General features: G+C 37.8%; 3 protein-coding genes across 5 annotated transcripts in view; 1 reads left to right on the forward strand and 2 right to left on the reverse strand.

Moving 5' to 3' along the window:
* The window catches only part of sesn1 (sestrin 1), a 39912-nt gene extending 36856 nt beyond the window's left edge, over positions 1-3056 (reverse strand). Inside the window, exons 1-2 of the mRNA XM_057352449.1 lie at positions 2953-3056; positions 2070-2393 (exon numbers count right to left, since the gene is read on the reverse strand). Coding sequence (XP_057208432.1) covers positions 2070-2345 — 276 coding nt within the window. The 5' untranslated portion in view covers positions 2346-2393; positions 2953-3056. The remainder of the gene's footprint in view (positions 1-2069; positions 2394-2952) is intronic.
* A 780-nt stretch (positions 3057-3836) lies between these two features.
* Positions 3837-8393, forward strand: cep57l1 (centrosomal protein 57, like 1). 3 transcript variants are annotated; one of them, XM_057353091.1, is made up of 11 exons: positions 3837-4052; positions 4319-4499; positions 4991-5167; positions 5475-5596; positions 6229-6345; positions 6448-6525; positions 6602-6694; positions 6953-7030; positions 7165-7394; positions 7494-7638; positions 7767-8393. In XM_057353091.1, the coding sequence occupies exons 1-11, from the start codon at positions 4032-4034 to the stop codon at positions 8001-8003; spliced, it is 1479 nt and encodes a 492-aa protein (XP_057209074.1). In that variant the 5' UTR covers positions 3837-4031; the 3' UTR covers positions 8004-8393. The 3 variants fall into 3 exon arrangements, with proteins under 3 accessions (XP_057209074.1, XP_057209075.1, XP_057209073.1); XM_057353092.1 differs by having other exon boundaries at positions 3839-4052; positions 4380-4499; positions 6950-7030; positions 7767-8392; XM_057353090.1 differs by having other exon boundaries at positions 3840-4052; positions 6950-7030; positions 7767-8392.
* A 1720-nt stretch (positions 8394-10113) lies between these two features.
* cd164 (CD164 molecule, sialomucin) lies at positions 10114-22983 on the reverse strand. Its single transcript, XM_057353180.1, has 6 exons — positions 22812-22983; positions 21097-21168; positions 14653-14721; positions 14390-14461; positions 13993-14055; positions 10114-13736 (listed from the first exon to the last, which is right to left on the reverse strand). The coding sequence occupies exons 1-6, from the start codon at positions 22885-22887 to the stop codon at positions 13576-13578; spliced, it is 513 nt and encodes a 170-aa protein (XP_057209163.1). The 5' UTR covers positions 22888-22983; the 3' UTR covers positions 10114-13575.
* Positions 22984-23149: the final 166 nt, after the last annotated feature.

Here is a 23149-nt window from a genome sequence, read left to right on the forward strand (position 1 = left end):
TGGACTGACACTAAGCTAAATCTGTCTTTTTATCCACGGCTTCCCAGGGCTTATCACTGCAAAACCATGCAATACAGCAAACACGTCTCACAATGAACAATGGTCAAGTCACTTAGGTGCTACGCACAACCCGAGGACAGATGCTGTCCTGCGTACCAAGAGCAATGTTCTGCCCCTCCCACAGTCACAAAGTAGATGCCATGCTATAGATCTAGTCATTTTCCTTGGATTAATGTTTTTGATGAATGTGTGTCTATGCCTGTCTGCGTCTGTGTGGTGCTGTCTAGGTCAAAGGTCATTTTCATTTTTTCCCCTGCTGTTGCGACCTCAATTGAGTCTCAGCCCCTTGAATCCTATAATTCCGGATATCGCAGCAGACGGCTTAATGCTGATACAGTAAGCAGAAACGGTCAAAATGTCAACACAAACCAAGGGAGGAACATCCTGTTGTCTAACAAACCACAACACAAAACAAGCATCAAACAATAGGAAAGGAATGATTTATGCATTCATTACAATACATTTAAATGTAATTGTAGAGTTCCTTATTAAACGTGACACAGATTTCACAAAGTCTTTCCTTAATTGAAACAAAGAGACGCATACCTTTAAGACAATACATCATCATACTTGACATTTCCTTAAATTTAACATCCCGTGTGTGTCTTGCATACTTTAGATAATAATCATTTTGGACACCATGGGGTGAGATTCCTTTTTAATTAATAACACATGAGTGTCAATTATCAAACTTGCTGATCCAGAAACAAATAAAACAGCAAACCAAACGACAACAAGTATGTGCAAATATTTCCACATCAAAAGTGGCTGCCCTATTTATGATCATTATGTCTTTATGATCAAACAAAGGTCAAACACAACAAATGCCTTGGTCAAAACCATTGAACATTTAACATTGTCCCATATATTGGGGAGCAAGCTTCTGATTTACAGAATGAGTCCTTAATGAGACTGACCTTCACACATTTTTGGTTCAATGGCCTTCCATGTGCTGGTGAACTTTTCAACAGCATCTGTGACTATCTGACAGGCGGTGAGATGAGCCCTGGTCTGCTCTGTTGCCCCACATTAAAATCTCTGACATTAAAAGCCTCATATACTGTAAGAAATGACCCAATCCCCTGTAGCTCCCTAAACCCAAGCAAAGCTATTTTAAGATCACACAATCCTATAAAAAACAAAAAACATGCTTGTGCGAACCAACAAATGGTGACTGCTTTACCTTTTCATATCTTGACTATCAGTGGTCTGAGCTTTCTGATATATTTTATAAATTGTATATAACATCCAATACAATACAATTTAATACAATAGTCTTCATAAATTGTTTAGAAATAAAGCTATCAAAAAAGCTTAATCTCTATGATAAAAGGTATGGTTAACCCAAAAATTTAAATTATTTTAACATTTACTCACTCTCATTTTTTCAAACCTGTATGACTTTCTGTCTGCGGCAGAACACAAAAGACGATATTTTGAAGAACGCCGGTAACCAAACAACATTGGACCCCCATTGGCTTCCACTATATGGACACAAAACCACTTAGACATTTCTCAAAGTATCTTATTTTGTGTTTCATAAAGATAGTCATATACAGGTTTTGAATGAAATTATATCTGTCACTATAACAAATTCCTCGTATGTGGAAACATACTTGGCCAATAAAGCTCATTCTATTCTATTCTATTCTATAATTTTTTTATGAACTACCCCTTTCTTCTGTAGTTCAACTTCTTCCGTTTAAAGACTGTGGAAGCAACAGCTTCTCAATCCAACATGGACAATATTGTGTTAAATGCTTATATGATCTTATACATGTCTACAAAGCAGCATATCTTATATAAGAGTTGTGTTTTTATACTTTTTGCTGTTAATATCATATAGTACAGTAAAAATCAATAGGGCTTTACATTATGTAGTGCAATTACACACAGCATATTATTTGAGAGGGTGATGTCACTTTTCTATTAAAAAGTATGTGTGGTTGTTATGAAAACATACAGTCAACGTAATTTTCACCATTATCTCCATAATTATTAGTACTAACCTGAACCCTCTGGAGCAAACATAAGCATTTCTCCCTGACGTCTTCATACGGACACCTTTTGGAGAGCATCAGGACATGTGCCATCAGAGCGTTAAGGTCACTGGCTGGACAGTCATTCACGCCTGAAAGGGCAGAAGAGTGTGTGTCCGGTATCGGGCCGATGTTTTCGATTCTCTTCATCACCTCTTGGTGAATGATCTCCATTGTTGCATGTCTGGAGCTTGCATCTCGACTTCCCAAAGCATCCCACCGTCCAGCAGCATCGCTCACATCCATCACTGTGTCACTTAACTATTCTTCCACTATACACCTTACAGATTGAACCTTGTAAGACAAAAAGGTGTGCCAATTATTTAAATAGCTAAAACATTAAATGAATGTTCTCTGCTGCAAGAAGGATTTAGGAAGTCTGCAAATCCCTGGCATGTGCAAGCCTAAACAGGCATTATGTCAATTGTGTGTACTTATATTGCACTAAATGCAGCAGCACCGAGTAAACGTTATTGGGACTTGTGTGTCTGTGAGTCAGTACACTTTGTTTTAAAGAGCCAGACTGACATAATTTCAAACCCACTGAAGTCTAGATAGAAACTTTAATATCTGAAGGTATTTTTATACTTTTCTGTTTGACAACAACCTCGTATTTTACCAAAACAACATGTAGTGTAGTATTACGCATTACACATAACTATACTAAAAAATATGTGAACTGCCTAAGGAAAAAAGCCGGTGGTGAATAACGTTACACGATTCAATCAAGTTCAGTTTAGGCAAACATCTTCGAAAGACTGCACAAATAATAAAGCCGCAAACATGTTGTTTAACTAAGAAAAACAGCAGAATTTTAAAAGAACTGCAAAACATGTCAAGTCGCAATACTTACTAAATTCACATTCTCTCTTGCGTTCACCGATGCCGTTGAATAAGACCTCACTGCGCTGTAGGTCTTCAGTCGATTTCAGTCCATTGCAAAGCGACTGTTGATTGACAGGTACCACAGTCCAATTGTATTCCAGAGAAAAACAAATGGGCGGAGATAATCTTACAACGTACCAATCAACGATTAGAAAGGCGTTCCTTATAGCGTTCTCCCCACGGCGCTATTAAAACGGGAATTGTAGTTTAAACGCGGGTTAATGTCCTTGCGCTGAATAAAACAAGGAACTACAACTACCAAAATCCACAACAAACGTTGGAGAACTGCAGAGGCCCCGCCACCACTTGTTTATCTCAAACCTTTATGAGTAATGCAAAGCTTATACCAGATATCTTATTCAATGAAAATGTGTGAGCTAATCCTTAAAAATATTACATGTGTGACTGGACAGCTCCATCCTGTATTTTCCTTCATATCACACCTAAAAATTCTTAAAGCAATAAGCATAATTGTTGTTGTTAACCTGTGTAATATAGTAATACTGCTAACAAAAACCTGAATGTATGAAAAATAATAACCTAAACCATGTCGTTGTGTCTTAGCTCTGGAGAATTCTTTGTCAAATATGGGCTATCCCATTTTTTCTGCTCTTACAAGGCAACCCATTTTATTGTTTGTCTTTCTAATGAATAACAATAATGAATTCTGGGCTATTACTTTGGTACAAATATCAATAAATACAACAATAAATACAAAATTGCATTCACTTATTACCCAGATCATTTAAAAAATGTAAAAAGAAAGAATCAATTAAAAGTTAACGTAAACGTTTTTGGTCTTTTTTATCTATGCCTGTCTGTCTCTCGTGCATTTTTATGAACAGCATATCTGTGTGTAAAAGCTGTGCAGTGCAAGCGGAACCACTGGTGGCGGTAAAAGAAGGGGGAAATTTGAAACACGAGGAACTGGGTGGCGCTGTTGGTTACAGTTGTTTCAGCTAAATTAGCAGAGCTAACGTAATTATTTTTTCTCCTGCACCTCGATCAATAGGTTCATTTTATATGTAATAAAGAAATTTATGGATTATGGACCGTTACCGAGATCAGGTATATATGTTTGATATGGTGTTGTTATAGTTACTTTACGCGATGTTTACATGGCGCTGTTAGCATGTGCATGAATTCACATTTCTCTTTGTCAAAACGTAGCGTTACCGACTTTGTGTATCTTAGAGAAGTCTTCCATTCGCAATGCTTTAAATGCTTTCAAAAGATGTTGTCTACGTTGGCAGCTCTCTAACTTTTGATAAGCTGTCTCGATGTTTTTCTGAATACGTTACGACGTTCACGACTTGACTTTTTGTGAATCGCAGACTTTAAATCTGGACTCCCCGTCTAAACAGAGTTACATTGGCAGTTTTTACATGCCTCCAGACAGGCTTTCAAGACCCCTGCACATGGACACAGAGACGCGTCCATCGGACAGGCATATGTATGGATTACATGACATCGACCCACAGCTTTATCGCACAGTACCTGATGCTGGAAGCAGAGGTGAGGCTTGTTTATTAAGTGCTGGAGATCAAGGTTGATCTTTATAGGAACACATCACACATGAAACTTTGAAAACTGTAGGGTACTATAGAAGTTACCGTAGTAAACATTAGTAATTTTAGTATAATATTGTAATTATGCTGTAGTATTATCTAGTGGATAAATAAACTGTAGTATAATGGGTAGTTGACTAATAAATGTGTCCTATGGTGTGACAGCAATTTTTTTTAAAACAAACTTAATATTTTATTTTATATTAGTAATATGAATATTTATAATATAAAATAGCATAAAAGAGATTTATCTTCATTGTTAGGTTTTTTGCTAATCCAAGTCGTTGTAATCCTAGGTGCATCTTGAAGCAACCGAGTGAAAAACGTTGTTGTTGCCTACGGATGCTACGTGAACCGGATGTAACTGAGCTGGCTGAGACGAAACAAACGCGGAAGCGATGGTCTGTTCTAATCAAAGTGTTTTCTGTATTTGAGCAGCAGTGATATCAGCCCTGAAGACACTGCAGGAGAAGATGCGACGCATTGAGCTGGAAAGGGTTCAAGCAGCAAAGAGCGCCCAGCACCTCTCTCAAGCTGCTCAGCTCCAGGATCATCCTTCTGCACACAGAGAGAATGACTCCACACACAGAGAGAATGAGCCCACACAGAGGAAAGGTAATAGAACGTGTTTAATTCAGCAGCATTTATCAAGATGTATACTATACTTAAGATGGTTCAAAAGAAGATATTTTGAAGAATGTTGTTAACTGGCCCCCATTCACTTGCATTGGTTTTGTGTCCATACAATAGAAGTGAATGGGGCTCAGTGCTGTTCGGTTACCAACGTTCTTCAAAAAAAATCTTCTTTGTGTTCTGCGGAAGAAAGAAAGTCATAAAGGTTTGAAATGTCAAAAGGGTGAGTAAATGATGACAGAATTTTCATTTTTGGGTGAACTTTAACATGAAGTGTCTTTCTCTTAAGAGCTGGTTTCAGAGCTTCGCTCCGCAGAAACACGCTGCTCTCTGCTGGAAAAACAGCTCGACTACATGAAGAAAATGGTGGCATGTGCGGAGAGAGAGAACATCACTCAGTCAGAGAGACAGGTGAGCAGAATGCTGGAGTTATAGATGGGCAGAGAGGAAAACTGTGTATGTTTGGTTTTATTTCGTACAATATTACAGCCTTATTTTGTGTGTACAATTTCTAGCACTTTCCACCCCGTTCCCTTATCCAAACAGATCGTCCCACCGCAAATCATACCATTGGTTGAGCCAATGTTTCACACAATGCTCAAACAAGCAGAGAAACTTAAAGTGATAGGTCACCCAAAAATGAACATTCTGTCATCATTTACTCCCCTTCAGTTTGTTCCAAACCTGTATAAATGTCTTTGTTCCGCTAAACACAAAAGAAGATATTTGGAAGAATGTCAGTAACTGAACAGATCTCATTCCCCATTGACTCCCATAGTATTTATTTCCCTACTATGGCAGTAAATGTGGGACGAGATCTGACATTCTTCAAAATATCTTCCTTTGTGTTTAGAGGAACAAAGACATTAATACAGAGGTTTGTTACAAACTGAGGGTGAGTAAATGTTGACAGAATTTTCATTTTTGGGTGAACTATCCCTTTAATGTTTGGTTGTAAGAAACTGAAAATCTTTTGCAAAAAGAACACTTTTTTTTAACACTGTTCTTTATCTCTCTGTTTCTCTACTCGGATTTGACTTTAGGAGTCAATGTATAAGGAGAGCACAAATACAGATCCACAAATACAAGCACAACTCAACAAATTGGAAAGACTGGAAAAGGAGTATCTTAAACTCACCAGTACGCAGTCCATGGCTGAGGTATACACACATTATAATATATAGTATGCGCTTATTTGCCCCAAAAAATAAAGTGGGACATTTTTCTTTTCTTAATCTGCCATGTTGTCTTTTTTTCTAAAGAGGAAGATTGAGCTCTTAGAACAGAAACTCTTATTAGAGGAGCATCAACGCAAGCTTGTGCAAGAGAAAGCAGATGAGGTAAAAACGCAATTGAATTACATCAAATCTCATATTTTTTGAAAAGCTGTTTTTTATTCATGCATGATGTCCTCAGTTGCAGAGAGAGCTTGAGAAGAATGTCCTCTCCCTTTCTGCTGCTACTCAACCCAAAAGCAAGAAAAAGAAGAAGGACAAGACCTCATGCAGGGTAAGTAGCTTTACAACATTCACATTAACTCATGCATGATGCTAGCGATATCAAGGTTGTAGGTTTAATACTCAGGGTATAATGGTACTGATAAAAAAAAGTATAGCTTGAATGTATCTGACTAATGTAATGTGCAGTAGTGTACAGTGAGCAATAGGTGGCAGTACATATACAGAACAAAATATCAAAGGTGTATATATTTAAATTTATATAATGGTGTTTACGGTGCTGTTTTATTATTTAATGTGTCATCAGAAGTCCCCTTCAGTGAAGGCGGAGGCAGCCCCCCCTCAATATCCTCTTAAGGCTAAACGGCTGCCATTTGTAGCGGGAACAGTGAGTATGACCTCATCGTAGCACAACATAACTTTGTTTACATTTACGTTATTAATCATACACATTGGAGTCTAAGAGCGTATATTTAGCTTTACCCACTTTACAAAATGTTATTGATAAATATTCTCTTTCAGTCAACCAGTCCTAGCCACTCGGTCAACGCTAATGTTCAGGGTGTGTTGCACATGATGAAGCACAGGAACCTCCGGCTGTGTGAGAGAGTAAGCGCTCAGCAGAAGTCTGCTTCTGAGAGCCAGCGGGACCAATGCAGACCTCCATCCTCTCCCAGCAAAGCAGTTTCCACCCTGGGCAGCCTCTCTGAAATTCTGCTCGCCCTTCAGGATGAACTGGGACAAATGAGTTTGTGAGTAACATCCTGTGCATGGACAGATCAAAGTTGGATTGTGTAAGGGTTTGGATCATGAAAGAGAGGTGTAAATATCTTCTCGTGTTTGTGTGACAGTGAGCACCAGGAGCTGGTCAGGCAGATAGATGAGACTGAAAAGCGAGATCTCAGAGAGGATCTGGAGAGAGAGCTGGACTGTCTGGTCAGGAGAATGGAAGAGAAAGCAGCTCAAATCTCCAAACTGCGCAAACATAAGGAAACTGTGAGAATTTTTGCAAGATGGTTTTCCCTGCATTGTCTTCTATGACCGGTTCTTGAATCACTCAAACACACTGATGCATATCAAGCTATTTTATGTCTGAATGTGTGTGTGTGTGTTTGTTCCTGTAGGTTCAGAAGCTCTCGCAACCATCCAGCCCCAAACAAAAGCCAGGTAGAGCAGCCAGCGTGAAGAACAAAACCAGAGCACAGAGTGGGGTACAAGCCTTTCCACCATCCCCTGTCAAAGCCTCACCCAGCAAGGTCCAGAAACAGAACGGGAGCAGTCAAGAAACTCTGAGATTGCTCCGAGAGACACAGAAACTGTGTTCCAGTCTCCGCAGACAGGACATCGCTTGGGAGACATAGTCTCTGTTCCAGTGTCCTGTAACACATATCTTGGGCTTGTGAAGAAAACAAATTGAGAGGACATTGGGATGACGGTGACTTCAAAGCGATCAGAAAACATTATTCTGTATCCTAACACAGAATCCCACATTAGATTTGTTTTACCTAAATGTTCCAGTTAAATGAGCTTTTTAATTTATTTTTCTTAATATTTTAATCTATTTTGTGACCTTTATGTGTTTGAATAATACAATGAAAATAAAATATCTACCCCTTTTCAGTATACAGACAAACTTGATGTTTTGTGCAGTGGATAATGTGGGTTTTGATCTTTCAATACTTCAAAATAAATTACTAGAAGAAGTGTTTGAAAATGACAGAATATTTGTCAACAAGGCTGCAGTTAAATATTGTTAACATGACACTAAGTAGAATCACTGAAATATAATTAGATTAATAAGCTTAAACCGTATATTGGTCTATAACTAGTATAAGACTTGAATTGTTTTGGAATACGTTCATTACTTACACTTCTGAAGAGTGTATTTAATTATTAATATTGTAAAATAAAAATATTGATCCAAGCCCTATGCATACAAGTTATGAATAACAATATAAATGCAGACATGTTTGACATATCCCAATGAAAAAAAACAGTCCTTCCTGTGCACTTTATCTGATAGATGCAGGCTCTTGGAAAGCACCACAAAAAGAAAAATTCAACACTGTATTATTTTTACTTCTACCTACATTGTCATCACCAAATAGATTATCTTTAAATATCACGGTGTTATTTTGGTATTGGTCAGTTGCATATACTGTGTATATATATATATATACAGTATATATAGCCAAACGGCCTCAAACTAATAATATCAGTGTAAAAGGGGTAACAGTAACATCAGGCAGTGTAATGGAGACAAGAAAAAAAGAGTATTCTTGCAGCATCAGCTTTTGTGTGTGTGTCTTATGAGATTTACAATCAGCTGACACATTGTTTCCTTCACTGTTTCCACAACAAAATTATCCTTTCTCTAACATCTATCTTATCACAACCACAAAGAATGATAGTCATTGGATCGGTTGAGAGAATGAGAAGAAGGTAGAGCTGTTAAAGAAAAAGACTTGTAAATCAGAGGGAATGATCACATTTTAAGAAAGACTGATCAGAAAAGGCAGACTGTGTTTTGCAGACAGTCTTATTGGATTATGCCTTGACAAAGTACAAATTAAATCAGTATAACAAAAACTGACCCTGGACTGAGAAACATTGAGTACAGAAAACACTGTAACCTGGAGTGACAAACACACATGCAACAACACCATAGATTCTTGGTTGGAAATTCTATTTTTGATTTTGGCAATCTTTTAGACTTAAAGATCACGGCTCCGCCTGTTACAGTGGACAAAAAGTGTCCATGTGATACTGGATCTCTCTTTAAATGATTTATTACATTTTTATACTCAGATTGTACTATTGTATAAAAAATATATCTATTTTTAATAATAACACACACATCCTGTCCAGAATCAAAATCTGGCCACATAAGCAAGAATGAGGCTAACCGCATATCCTGTTAGTTAAACATTGCAGAGTTTAAGGACAGTTTTCTAGGACACAGAGACCTTGGAACACAGATTAAAACACTGTCCAGGCATTAAAGGTTTCAATGAGTCATCTGTGGGTTTTTTTGGAAATACTGTATGCTTAGTTTATCTAAAATAAAAACTCTGTCATCATTTATTCACCCTCATGTTGTTTAAAACCTGCATATGACTCTTTCTTCTGTGGAACATTTTGAGAAATGTCACTGTGGTTTTGTGTCCATAAATTGGAATTCAAGGGGGGCAATGTTGTTTAATTACCAACATTCATGATCAACATTCAAAATATCTTCATTTGTGTTCTGCATAAGAAAGTCAAAAATGTTTGAATTTACATGAGAATTGAGTGAGCTTTCCCTTTAATATAATGAAGACTAATTTGGGATTAAGTCTCCAATCATATTAGTAGCCTAATAAATTTGTTTTATGTTACATGGAGCGTTTGTTTGGATATTTGAATATTGTACGCATATTGCACTTCACATTTATTAACAACTTTTCACAAAAAAAACACACTACAGCCACATTGGTTTTACCATATTCAAACTTTAATTGATCACAACATTTTAAACCTAACTGCAAATGCAGGTCTGAAACAAGAAAAAGACAAATTAAAGAATCTGACAACCAGAGAAGTAAAACCAACAGAGAGCATAAAACAATTAAGGCAAACTTTCTTGCAGCAGACGCAACAATAGCATCTTATCATTAACATAAAGCATACGTGGGGCGTGCGCTGTTCATGTGAAGCTATTAAGAAAAAGCACAACAGGCCAAAAGTAACAAAAAAATGAAACGGAAAGAAATGCAACCTTCTTTAAATTTCGAAACAAAAGCAAAAATGATGGCACAAGCAAGATGCAATACTCAATGTACCTCGCTATCCGCTGACAACTTCAACAAACCTAACCTTCATTCCAGCAAGATCAAGTCCCTTTGAGTGCAAGTCTTCACAGCAACATTCATCTTCATTCACAAATCTTAAATAATTAAGGCACTTTTTCTTCAAAAGGTGCAGCAATGCAACACTTTGTGTGTTGGGAGGGACAACAAAAGTGGCATTTTTCATGGCTGTGTCTGTAGAAATCTATCGATAAATGCATGCAAACATGATGGCGCTAGAGATCAAAGGCCACAGACTAGGTGTGAAACACTTATTGTGCAGTTTACATTCTCAACAAAACATAAGCAAACTTCATCGATCTCTTTGTCATTCAAAAAATTAAATGCAATAAGTAATGCTCTTTACAGCACTCGACATGCACAACTCAAATCCATTTGCAACTAAGTGGGCTCTTGTAAAAACCAATAATAGACAGCCAATACTGTGAGGAGCTGTGTAATTTTGTCTTAATTCTAGTGCTGTCAAATCGATTAATCGTGATTATCCAAAATAAATGTTTGTTTTTATATGCGTGCGTGGCGCGTTTCATTTGTTTGTTATATATACACAAGTATGACTGTGCATTTATATATATATAAATATACATGCCACACACACATACATTATGTAAACACAAACATTCATTTTGGAACCGATTAATCGCGATTAATCGATTTGTCAGCACTGGTTAAGTCATAACAGAAAATACAATTCAAACACTGTGCACTCTAAACGTTTTCCACAAGCAGTGTTTGTAATTTGGCATTGCTGAAGCAAAAAGGCAAACATTTCCCTGACTACACTAAGACTATGATTACTTAAAATGAGGGCATGAAGTTGGTGTTGCTTTATAGCAGCTTTTTAGTGACTCGGCATGACATTAATGCACTGCGACACGACAATATGCAAGCAATGAAAGTGATTCAATAAAGAGAGTGACTTTTTAACAGTCATCTTTGAAGAAACGTGTAATTAACACAATGCTGGGAATGGCTTAACATTTCAGCGCTGGCATGTGAAGCACCAACACTGTATAAAAAACGACTCATTTTTACCATTACAAGATTCGCAACCTAAAGAACGTTGATCGCTTTTCAAACCGACAAGGATGTTATTAGCAGCAAGCTTATTCTGATTATTAATATCCAAACGTTATAACACAGGAATGGAGGAAAAAAACTAAATGAAAGTTTGAAGCCCTCGGCCAACACACGAATCAGTTCAGTAGCCAGACAAGTGAAATTACGAACAGAGTACCAAATAAAATAAGCCCAACACCACTGTTCCACATAAGGCAGGTATTAGGCAAGGTCAAAGTTCACTTTTGAATGTGAACAGAAGCCCCCTAACCACAAGAATCACATCCCAAACCAAGAAATCCAAGCTAAGCGTAACACGATCTGTTTGTTGATCTGAGACACCTCTGTTCTAAGATTCCATCCAAAACTTTGTAGATGATTGCAGCAACAGTTGGTTCAGAATAAGCAAAAAAATAGAACTCTACGAAAAGACGTTTCTATGTTGCTGGGTCACAGTTTTAGAAATGTACTTCTTAAACGGGATTCAGCACAAGGGCTCATAAACCTAGATAAATCTTAAGACATTTTAGTGCCTTACATATTAATATTGATTTATATGGTCAGTTTCTGGTCAAATATATGAGTTCAGTATATAAATATTGATCAGTTTGAAAAACGTGAGCATCAGGAGTTCTAGAATCTATCCAACATTTGTGTGCAAGCGAAACAATTCGAGAACTAAAGCCTTTGGAAAGCATTAATCCATAAACAGCAAACAAATGATTTATCTTTTTATTATCTACTCTGTATAGCAATCAGTCCAGCTGGCAGACACTATATCTATTTCATCAACACAAGCAATCCGACAAACAAACACGGTCTAGTCCAGCAGGTTAAAGCAGAGCCTGGCACAAATACAACCACAACAACCGCTCGTCACAAACACATTCACACTTTTAAGGCTTGAAGAGGAAGAGGGACTAAACCTATCACTCCTCAACCTCAACGAAAGTAATCCACTGCCTGCATCTAAAGGCACTTCAACTGTCTATCATTTTAAAGAGGATCCACGATCCCCAGCCCTCAAAGTGCCCCTCTTTGCAGAAGAATCAACTAATGCTAAACCAAGAGCTATTATTTGATATCAATTTTGGCTTTAATCCTCATAATCTCCCAAACATACATCTTAAAATTGTCTGTATCTTGTAAATCCGCACGGTAAGCAAGGAACTGCAGCTTTGCCAAGATTATACTCCAAGACCAAATAAATGCCAGTTTGTAGTAGGTTTTAAAAGCTGATGGTTGTCCTTCGTGCAGTTTTGGCCACTAGAGACTAAAATAAGCAGGGGTATGTGATTTAATGCACACATGTTTGCTCTCTTGGCTGATATGAATGAAGATGCAATAAATTTTTTTTTACAAAAAAACCCAAAAGTCTGAAGGGTTTTGGAAAGGAAAAACCTAACTAGTCCTAATAGATACAAGCATTGTTTTGACATTTTATATGTGAATGTAGGAACAGAGAAGGTGATTGACGTGTGTTAAACGTTTCTTGCGATTTCACTCAGAGACTGGACACCATAGAAAGAATCATTATTCATAGCAACCTCAAAAACAAAAACACTGTTCTAGTGAAGAGAACAGGCCCTCATGATATATCCTACAACTTAACACTGGAAATGGACAATTACTGCTATACGGTGGAATCCGGTGGCTCACCGCGCCTCAAAACCAAATCGCCACAATATTGGCAAGACAAAGCACTGTTTTGATCACTGATGAACCACTGGACTAAAAAAGGAGCTGATAGAGATGATTTGTGGTTTTGAAGTGGCAGGACGTATTTCACACGAGAGCATCAGTCTGCATGTTGCGTGTATGTGTGTTAATGTACGTGTTAATGAATTTACAGAGTGATTGTGAGAGCTTGAACTTAAAGCTTAAATCACATGAGAAATGTCAAATAGATGGCTAAACAGAAGAGATCACAAAGGTGATGAAGGAATATCTGTGCACCGTCTCTGTTTCGTTCACGTAAGGGCAGGAGTGTGGGATTTGCGGTGGTGCCTCCGGGTGGCAGCGTGCGTTACAGGGTGTGGTAGTTGCGATCTTTGGACTTGCAGAACTTGTAAAGGAAAAAGATGACAGCTTGAAGGCCAAGAACTAAGACGATTCCGCCGATGAAGCTGGCGGCGTCGAAAGTGGACTTCTTGTGTGGAGAAGTGGTAGGTGCCACGCTCGTGCTATCTGTGGAAAAATAATCAAAGGTCTGGAATACAAAATCTAAATACGAAAACGATGAAATTCATCTTGATTTTTATTATGCTGACAACACTATTTCTAGTATATTACACAAATGCTACATAAAAGCATTTTGATTAGTTGTTTCAGACTTCTCACCCCACTTTGTAACATAACTAGTCTGACTAGTCGATTTACTTTGTTAAAACTGCTGCGTGACAAATCACTCTGAAAGAGGTGTGGACAGCCGAGCTGTACTTACTCGTGACTGTGCCATTTTGAGTCGGAGCCACTGTTGGTGGTTTAGTGGTGATCACTGTGGTAGCTAAACAGAAAGAAAGTGCAGATTCATTTTTCGACCTCAATAATAAACAGTCAAATGCAGACGCATTAAGTTTTACAGCCTGTTCTGTGTAATATACTCAAGGGTTGACCTATTGCCTACAGAAAACAAACCATGTGAGGTAAACTGCTCTGAACAAAGGTGTAAACAGGATTTAAACATTTTGTGATCGTATAAAGTACATGTGAATAATATTGCATTTGTCGTGTTAACAATCAAAATGTTTCAGTGTGCAGGAGTTAGGTAGGTAGGTGTGTGTGTTCGTACAGTTTTGAGGTGTGTATAAAGGTAAATGAGGTGAGTGCAAGTCTTTTACTGTTAGAAGGCTGAACGGTGCTGTTTGTGGCGTTGGCGGGGGTGGTCACTGGTGGGCTCACTGTTGTTGATACTGAGAAAATACAGTTTAATAGACAGAACATTAATAGTTAATGTGCTAGTCGTTTAGGTGCCTTCAGTTTCATAATCTGTAGAAATGCATCTATTGTTTATTCTATTAAGTCTAATTAAAATCGAACACAACTTTACATCTTTCGACTAAATCTACTAAAAGAAAAAGCTCAAGATGACGACAGGACCTACCAGTGCAGTTGAGATTGGTACAGTTGGCCGTTTCACTCTCAATGGAAGCATTACGACAATTTGGTAAATCTGTATGTACAAAATAAATGAGACATTGTCAAACACATATTTCATCACATTAAAGGGGTCATATGGCGCGAACACGTGTTTTTCTGTATCTTTGGTGTGTTATGCATGTATTAGACACGTAAAATTGCAAAAATTAAAGTGTCGGAACAAAAGATGCATTCTATCTAAAAGCGAATGCTCACCCAGACCTGCCTGAAACGCCTCGTGTAACCACACCCCCACAAATCCACGTCAGTCCGTGGTGTGAGTTGACTAAGACTGCCCAAATCTGTCAGTACTATTGCTTTGGAACCTGATGTTCCAAATATGGTGAGAGGCGTTACATTTCCGTCACACGCTTGCAGTATTCGACCAATCACTACGCACTGGTTAACTGGCCAATCATAGCACACCTCACTTTTCAAAGCGATGAGCTTTGTTTAAAATCCGCGCGTTTCAGAGAGGCGGGGCAAAGAGGAGATTCAAACATGCACGGTATGTGGACAATACAGTGTTTTTGAACCTTAAATCATGTATACACATTGCATTACATCTAAAACAATAATAATATTCATTTTAGCCATGTCATACCACCCCTTTAAAAAACAAATTTTACAAAGCAAAAAAGTTTTACAAGATTATGGGTGTGGGTTGAATGATTCCATCAACTCTACTCATCTTTAGAAAAAGAGCAAAATGGGACTGAAAAGAGAAAAAACGTCCACAATCCAGTAGAAAAACAAGGACAAACGGGCAAAATGTAGTGTGATAAGGAGGAAACATAATAAAAGAGAAGACGCTCCAGCATCGCAATCAGCTGGTTCTCATTTAGAGTACCTCACTGTGTTGAACACAGCATTGTGTGCATTGGCTCACAGCCGAAATACCTACTGATAAAAAAATTACATTTAAACACATTATTTCGTAATTCACTTTACGGACAGCGTAATCCTTATGTGTCACTTTCTCATTGCTCTGATAGTCATGGGCGTGCAGCTATCAACTATGGAGCGATTTTAGTCTCATTAATTATTCACACATAAAAAAGGATGTACACTTGCGTAGCCAGTTTCACATGCATAAAACCTAATTCACGTGCGTAAAATAAAATTATATTCTCATAAAATATGTTTCACAAACGCTTAATACAATTCACAGACATACAACTGTGCACAATTATTTCGAAAGTTTAAAATGTACAAGTTTATCATTGAATGTGCAAATTGTCACTCACGTGTGAATCGCCCTGGATTTGTGTGTGTGTATTTTGAGACTCTCTTGGCAGCGCTGTCCCTCCCGCTTGAGTTGTCATCCTGTTTAGCCAATCAGATTCAACTTTACCATTCAACCAGTCATAATCGTGGACAGCACAGAACTCAAGGAGCACTAGTGTTAGCACTAAAGGCTCGTTTGTACAGCATCACTAATCTCCTCTCTGAGCTGTGATGCTGTATTAAAACATAATACAGCCACGCAATAAATCTGTTTTTATTAACTTATTTTGTAGAAACAAAAGAATGAAATAGTGAGTGATCATGACCACTTAAAACTACACAACCAGCATTGTATGGGTGCATAGATTTGTAGCTAGCCGCCTTTTGTAAAATATCTTGCTTAAGGGGGCTGAAAAATCACTAAATTGGCAACACAGGAAGTCAAACTGCGCAAAAGGTGTGCAGAGCCGTTTTTCTTGAGTCCTGTGCTCTCCACGTTTATGATTGGTTGAATGGTAAGGTTGAATCTGATTGGCTAAAGAGTACGACAACGAAGGGTTGCGCTGCCAGGAGAGTCTCAAAAAACACACACACACATCCAAGGCGATTCACACGTGAATGATGATTTGCACATTCACATAACACGATAAACGTGTACATTTTAAACTTTATAAATATTTGTGCACAGTCGTATGTTTGCAAAACACACTTTATGAGAAAATAGTTTTGTTTTACGCACGTGAATTGCTTTTTGTAAATGTATATTTTAGGGCTGTGCGATTTGGGGAAAATATCTAATTGCGATATTTTTGACAGACATTGCGATTGCGATTTGATTTGCGATTTTAACTTTTCTAATTCAAGCTTCAATTCAATATTGTTGTGTGGAGCACAGTATGGGTATAGTTACCCTGAAAGAAAACAACAAAAATAAAAACATTTAATTGTTTCCATTAAAACCATTACAAAATTAATTTTTGTAGTGTGCTTTGGGCATTATTCAAATAGGGCTTACTGTTGTTCAATTGGTTCCCAACTTCCAGATTACATCACACCAATAGAATCCAAATACCAGTGTACACTATTATAGTTTCCATTAAAACAAATACAACTCCCATTGTAACCCTTAAATCCATAACATTTTCTATTGTGTTAGTGAATTATTAAAATAGTTCATAGTTTACATAGGCTGATTTATTATTGTTTAAGTATGTGGGATTTTTTAAAACAAGTAAAAAATGTGCTGAATGTTTAATTTCATCCAAGTGAAATTAGCAAAACAGTTAGATAGAATTTACATTTGTTTGAAACGCGGAGCTAGGCGTGAGTTGACACAGGGTGCGTGCGTCAAGCCTCGTCCATATTGCCAGATGCCCGAGCCGGACTCAAGTACTATAAACGTCATTACGAAACAGGCTGTGTGTGCGCGTCAAGTTTAAACGGCTCGTCCACGAGACGCACAACGCGGGGAAGAGTCGCGCGAGTATGACACAGGCTGTGTGCGCGGTCTTCTGAATTGGACGGTTCTTTAGTATTTATTTGCCTAATGATCGATCTGACTCTGCAGATGCCATAATAACACACACTGTCTCTCTCCTGCCTTCTGTTTGTTTGTTTTTTTAATGTCGGACGTTTACGCAGTTGGCTGGGGCAGTGCTGATTAGGCATAACGGAGGTGCGCTCACTCAGTTGGTTAGCAAGAATGCCACTCAAAGCGGGCTTGGAACAGACGCGTTTCCTATTTTTCACATCGCTTCCACATCGCAGCCTCTTGCGATTAGCAAATCGCAACGTCTCACATCGCGATTGCGATTCGATTTCGATTAATCGTTCAGCCCTAGTATATTTATACTTTGTGCATGTAAATTAGGTTTTATTCATGTGCAACTGTTGTTTTACGCGTGAATAATTAATGAGACTAAAATCACTCCATAATCGACAGATTCCAGTAAGATATTCAGCAGTTAACATTCCTATACTATACATCATACGAGTCGATGTATTTAGTCATTTTTTAAGGTACAAAAATGAAAAACATAGAAAATGTATAAAACCTCCCTAAACTATCCCTACTGTAATAAACAGGAAACAGTTTTCACAGACTTATAAATCCAATACTTGTATGTAAAGTACTTTCCTACATTTTTTTATGGGGTATAAAATACACCTTCATTATATTTTAGTAGTTTTTTCTTTTCATTGTCAATGTCATAATATGAATGAAATATACGTTTAATTGCAATAGTCAAATGCTTATGGTCTGATATCAAATTCACTGTCATTGCTAGTCATTGAAGGAATAGTTCACCCCCTGTGGAGCACAAAAAAAGATATTTTGAGAAATGGTTTTGTGTCCATACAATGGAAGTCAATGGGAGCCAATGCTGTTTGGTTATCAACATTCTTCAAATGATTTTCTTTTGTGTTCTGCAGAAAAAATAAAGTCATTTAGGTTTGAAATGACACGAGTATGATGGATCTTTGAACGAAGTGACTATCCGACTAACTTGCGCTGTGAAACCCCAAAATGGGTCCCGTGACTCCCGTCCCACAGGTTGAAAACCGCTGCTAAAGTTAAACTAACTAAGGTTGTTTATGAAAGTACATTGAGTTTTATGTGCGCTCAAATCGAAACATCATATAGAGAGAGAAATGTCACATGCTTTTGTGAAAGGTAAAGCTCTCATGTAGAAATTCCAAACTGTGACATCACACCGAGACAAATGTGCTTTCTGATTAAGTGCTTGACTAGCAAAAAATGTCCAAACATTCCACAACAACAGCCCTCAGCAGTTTATACATACATACGGTAAAACACATTCAACAGCCCAGTCTCAAGAAATAATTGATGGGAAATGTATAAACGTTCATTACATTAAAAGGACTACACAAGAACACTAAAGCATTCAGCTAAATAAATATAATGTCAACTGGATCAGATCCACATTCTGTTTTAAAAGGATAATTTCTGTCTTCACTCTCCTTCGAGTTAGAAGTGGGCGGAATGGCCAAAAATCTATCAATCTAATCAAAAATCAAAAACGGCCACTCAAACAAATCTCATTGTTAGGCTATGTTATCAAGTTGAGATTGAAAACTGATTATTATCTTCAATAAAACACATTCAATAAAAAGTTTCAATATTTGTTCTCCAAATATTCCTGATCAAGTGTTCTTGCAACGACCAGACATCTATGTTGATAATTCAAATGAGTGTATTTACAAGTAGCGTTTCAACATGTAGACTTTACACCTTTACATTTCACCTGTTTCCATCAGGCTCCTGGAAATCGTGACTCACCCTTAAAACTCAACCGAAATATTTTCTCCTCTCTAACCGTTTATACTGTGCACTACAGCAAGAGAGACCCAGTTATTTCCAGTGCGTTGTGTTTCTCTGAATCAGTGTAAAACGATCGCGTCATCTCTAGGGAGCCAATAGCACAATGCTAACACTTTGGGCTTTGTTGTGGGGGGGGGGTTGGGGGGGAGAGGTGTGGTTACATACAGTACGCTACACCTGCTGGATCCCGTCAGACCACTTCTCCCCACCGATGAGAGCAGGCCACTCTCAGAGACACAATACACGCCCAGTGGGTGTGGAGAGAGGCAGCTGACTTTTAATTTTAACATGAGAACAAAACCAGCGAAAGTGATTCTTAAGGGAAGTGGTTTAGAATAGTATTACTGGGTGCAACGGCCCAATCTGCCCAACACAAATGACTGACTGACACAACTAGCTAATGTAACCACCACTTCAAAAATAAGAGAGCAAAGTTGACCACCCGTCCCATGTATAGCAAAATATATTAAACGTCACAGTCATAATGTTACGCAAACCTCTTCCACTATAAAAGAACAACCGTACATCTGTACAAAGCTATAAAAAAGATAAAGATTTTATATTGACAAAATACAGAGCTCAAGGTCATCTATGCATTCAAAGTCCAAATGTTATTCTTGAAAGCTTTTTATTATTATAACCCAGTTGGGTAGATTCCCTCTTGTTACATATGCTCTCATTCACCACTGGTTCGTTCTGTTTGTTTATTCATTTCTGTCTCATTTGAATTTTCCACATCTCTCCTCTATGATACCAGCCTTCTCTCTTATGTCTTGTTCATGAAGAGCTCCGAGCCATAGCAACAGTGTGTGTGCATTTCATTAGTATGGTTACTCTCTCTGATTCATTTCACTTCAACCATTAGCAAAGAGGCACACAGAAGGGCTTCAGGGATGAAAGGCCAGTTACTTCAGGCGCACACTGACCAAAACCAGCATCAAGTACCAAATGAACTAAACAAACTGCCAAATTGTGTACAGTGCGCACACGCATACACGCACATACAAACACACGCACACACAGGTTTACAATGTCACATTAGAACCACTTTATGCAGTTACATCCTGCCGATGACGCCAAAGCTTGTTCTGACCACAGCTTTGAGGAATAGTTTACCCAAAACTAAACTTGTGATCATTTAATCACCCTGCTGACTTTAAAAACATAATCCTTAGTTACTTAAATTGTATGGAAAAAGATGAACAAGTACATTTTTCAAAATATCTTCAGCAAAATATAAATAGTCATACAGGTTTGATACTGTGAACAAGATTTTCATTTTTGGCAAAACTATTACTTTAAGCGTTGACTATGTCAAATCTTGGATATTTCGCGAGTCACAACAGACTTTTTATCAATCTAAAAACACTTGGGTGAAGGAAACCGAAAGGTTTAAAACTTATAAACTGTTAGTTTCACTTAAACGAAAAATGCAGACTTAAGCTAATACAAGCAAAGCACTACTGAATCAGAAACAAAGCTTGATATTCAGTCCTCATAAATCACATGCCTACTTCGAGGCCATATTAATTTACCTAAACATGCTTTTAGTGAAATGAGAGTGTGCGTTTCTATACTATATAAAACAAGTCACTGTGTCTAATAGGTCAGGTGAGGCATGTGTGTAATAGGACATGAAGTCGAAAGTCTAGTACTGTATTCACTCAAACGTCATTCCCTCCCACCCATGAGAAAAGCTTATCAGGAAACAAATGTTGACGCACACCATGTTCAAGCAGCCTCTTATTACAAAAAAAAAAAACATGTATCGTGGTCTATATTATGCCGTATGAATGGTGTCATATGCGTATTGAATTAGACATTGGAGAAGGAACTGACCTGTGCAATCCATCCACTGGCAGTCAGTCACATTTGAGCATGTTTCACAATTTGCCAACTTCCTACACCCATCTGCAAAAGAAACAATCCATTAAATGACAAATTTTGCTCTTCAGTCATTGATTTCTAGAGTAAAAAAAGGTTGAATTCAATCACAAATAAGTACAAGTGGGTATCATGAACAGATGATGAACAACAAGCTTTGACAGAACTTTAAAAGTAGGTTAAAGTGACAATTCTGTCATCATTTACTCACCTTCGAGTTGTTTCAAACCTGTATACATTTATTTGTTCTGATGAACACACAGAAAGATATTTGGATGAATGCTTGTTATAACCAAACAGTTCTTGTACCCCTTAGTTGGAAAAATTACTTTTTTGTTCAGCTGAACGCAAAAGAAGATATTTTGAGGAATGTAGGACAGCAAACAGTTCTGGGGCACTTTTTTCGACTATGGTAGTCAATGGGGACAAAAAACTGTTTGGTTACAAGCATTTGTCCAAATATTTTTCTCTGCGTTTAACCAAACAAAGACATTTATACAGATTTGGAACAATTAGAGAGTGAGTAATTCATAACAGAATTTTCATTTTTGGGTGAACTATCCCTTTAATGTTAATTTAACCAAAATACTATAGTTTATCGTTAGTTCAAGATTGTTCATAGAACTGTAAAAATACACAATATACATACAACATTTACATCATTTTAATATGTCTAAATAGCGGTCAATGTATTGAACATATATGGTTATCATTTTTACAAAGAGCTTGTCATATTCATGACAACATTCACATTCGGGTTCCAACAGGTTTCATGAATTGTTGACCTAGATTTGCCACCAGAGTATGTCAGCTTTTATCTCGTGGCCATTTCACTAGCACAAAACACGGAAACTGAATACATTTTTTAAAGCACAAGATTTATAGAAGATGCCCAGAATATCTAAACTCTTCACTGCCGGTGACCCAGCACATTGTTTTAAATAGTTTTGTTGGGAAATTGCGGATAGATGAAACTGGGTAAAATGAGCAAAACTTGTGACCAAGTGGACATGGTCTACTGTCTCTGGCCAGAAACACACACCTAAAAACCTAGTGAGCTCGAATGTTCTCGTGCCCCATATGACGCACAAAAACGCTATTTAGTTAGGCAGGACCTTAAGTTTTGAAACACGGCCCCAGTGCCATGGGGCCTGCCTAACTCTGTCTTTGTGCGCAATGTCTGTACTGAAGACAACAATGATTTATTTTACAGCCGACGCATGTAATTCTGAGGACAAATATAGTCCTCATAACGCAGGCAACAAAAAAGCAAATCTGTAGTGTTGCATTATATAACCGCAAACCCGGCGATCAGCCATAGTGACACAAATGACAAGAGATCAATCTTTCCAGTAAAAACCTATAAACATGAACAAGGCTGGATATAACATCTTGGCAGAATAGAATTCCGTAATGGCAAACTAAGTCTTACTGTTTGATTGTTGGACAAAAACAAACCAGTCAAAATGCGAGACGCATTTGATGGAGACATGTCCATCAAATGCGTTTTACAATACATGATGCTGTTAATTTGATCATTATGGCTGTTAAAATCACGATTCAGGCGAACGCGTATGGGGTGACATACTGTTTTGAATCGCCGTTGAGCTAACAGGAACACAGTTTCACTTATTTAATTTTCAAGCCGATTTGATGTGAAATACACTCACCTTCCGCCAAGTCTTGGCCGGACATCGATCCCAAGAGGGCTAATAATAACGTCACGAAGAAAAGCCTCCAAAACATTTTGTCTGATGGGTATTTTCTCAATCCTGGTTCGGGCGAGTGGGTCGAGCTGTCCGCAGTTTTACTCGAGTTGTGGATGTGGCTGCGCTTCCTGCTTTCAAGGTCACGTGACTAGTTTTGCGTCGCAAATGTTGCTTTTCTTCACGGAACTAAAACTGTCTTCCTCTAGTGGGCGCTCGGGGGCTCACAAAACCTAATCCGCTCAGTTTTGGACGTTTTCAGATTTGTTAATTCGTTTACATTTAATAACATAAAATAAAAT

This window comes from Triplophysa rosa, linkage group LG15, assembly GCF_024868665.1.
Source record: "Triplophysa rosa linkage group LG15, Trosa_1v2, whole genome shotgun sequence".
NCBI lineage: Eukaryota > Metazoa > Chordata > Actinopteri > Cypriniformes > Nemacheilidae > Triplophysa > Triplophysa rosa.

Excerpts from the sequence above, each read along its gene's own strand:
- cep57l1 (XM_057353090.1), top strand. The coding sequence starts at position 4,032 with ATGGACCGTTACCGAGATCAG. Across the intron at positions 6,695-6,949 it reads AGGACAAGACCTCATGCAGG|AAGTCCCCTTCAGTGAAGGC; the intron begins GTAAGTAGCTTT and ends ATGTGTCATCAG. Across the intron at positions 7,639-7,766 it reads TGCGCAAACATAAGGAAACT|GTTCAGAAGCTCTCGCAACC; the intron begins GTGAGAATTTTT and ends TTGTTCCTGTAG.
- cd164 (XM_057353180.1), bottom strand. The coding sequence starts at position 22,887 with ATGTTTTGGAGGCTTTTCTTCGTGACGTTATTATTAGCCCTCTTGGGA. Across the intron at positions 21,169-22,811 it reads CGGCCAAGACTTGGCGGAAG|ATGGGTGTAGGAAGTTGGCA; the intron begins GTGAGTGTATTT and ends TTTCTTTTGCAG. Across the intron at positions 13,737-13,992 it reads TCAAAATGGCACAGTCACGA|ATAGCACGAGCGTGGCACCT; the intron begins GTAAGTACAGCT and ends ATTTTTCCACAG.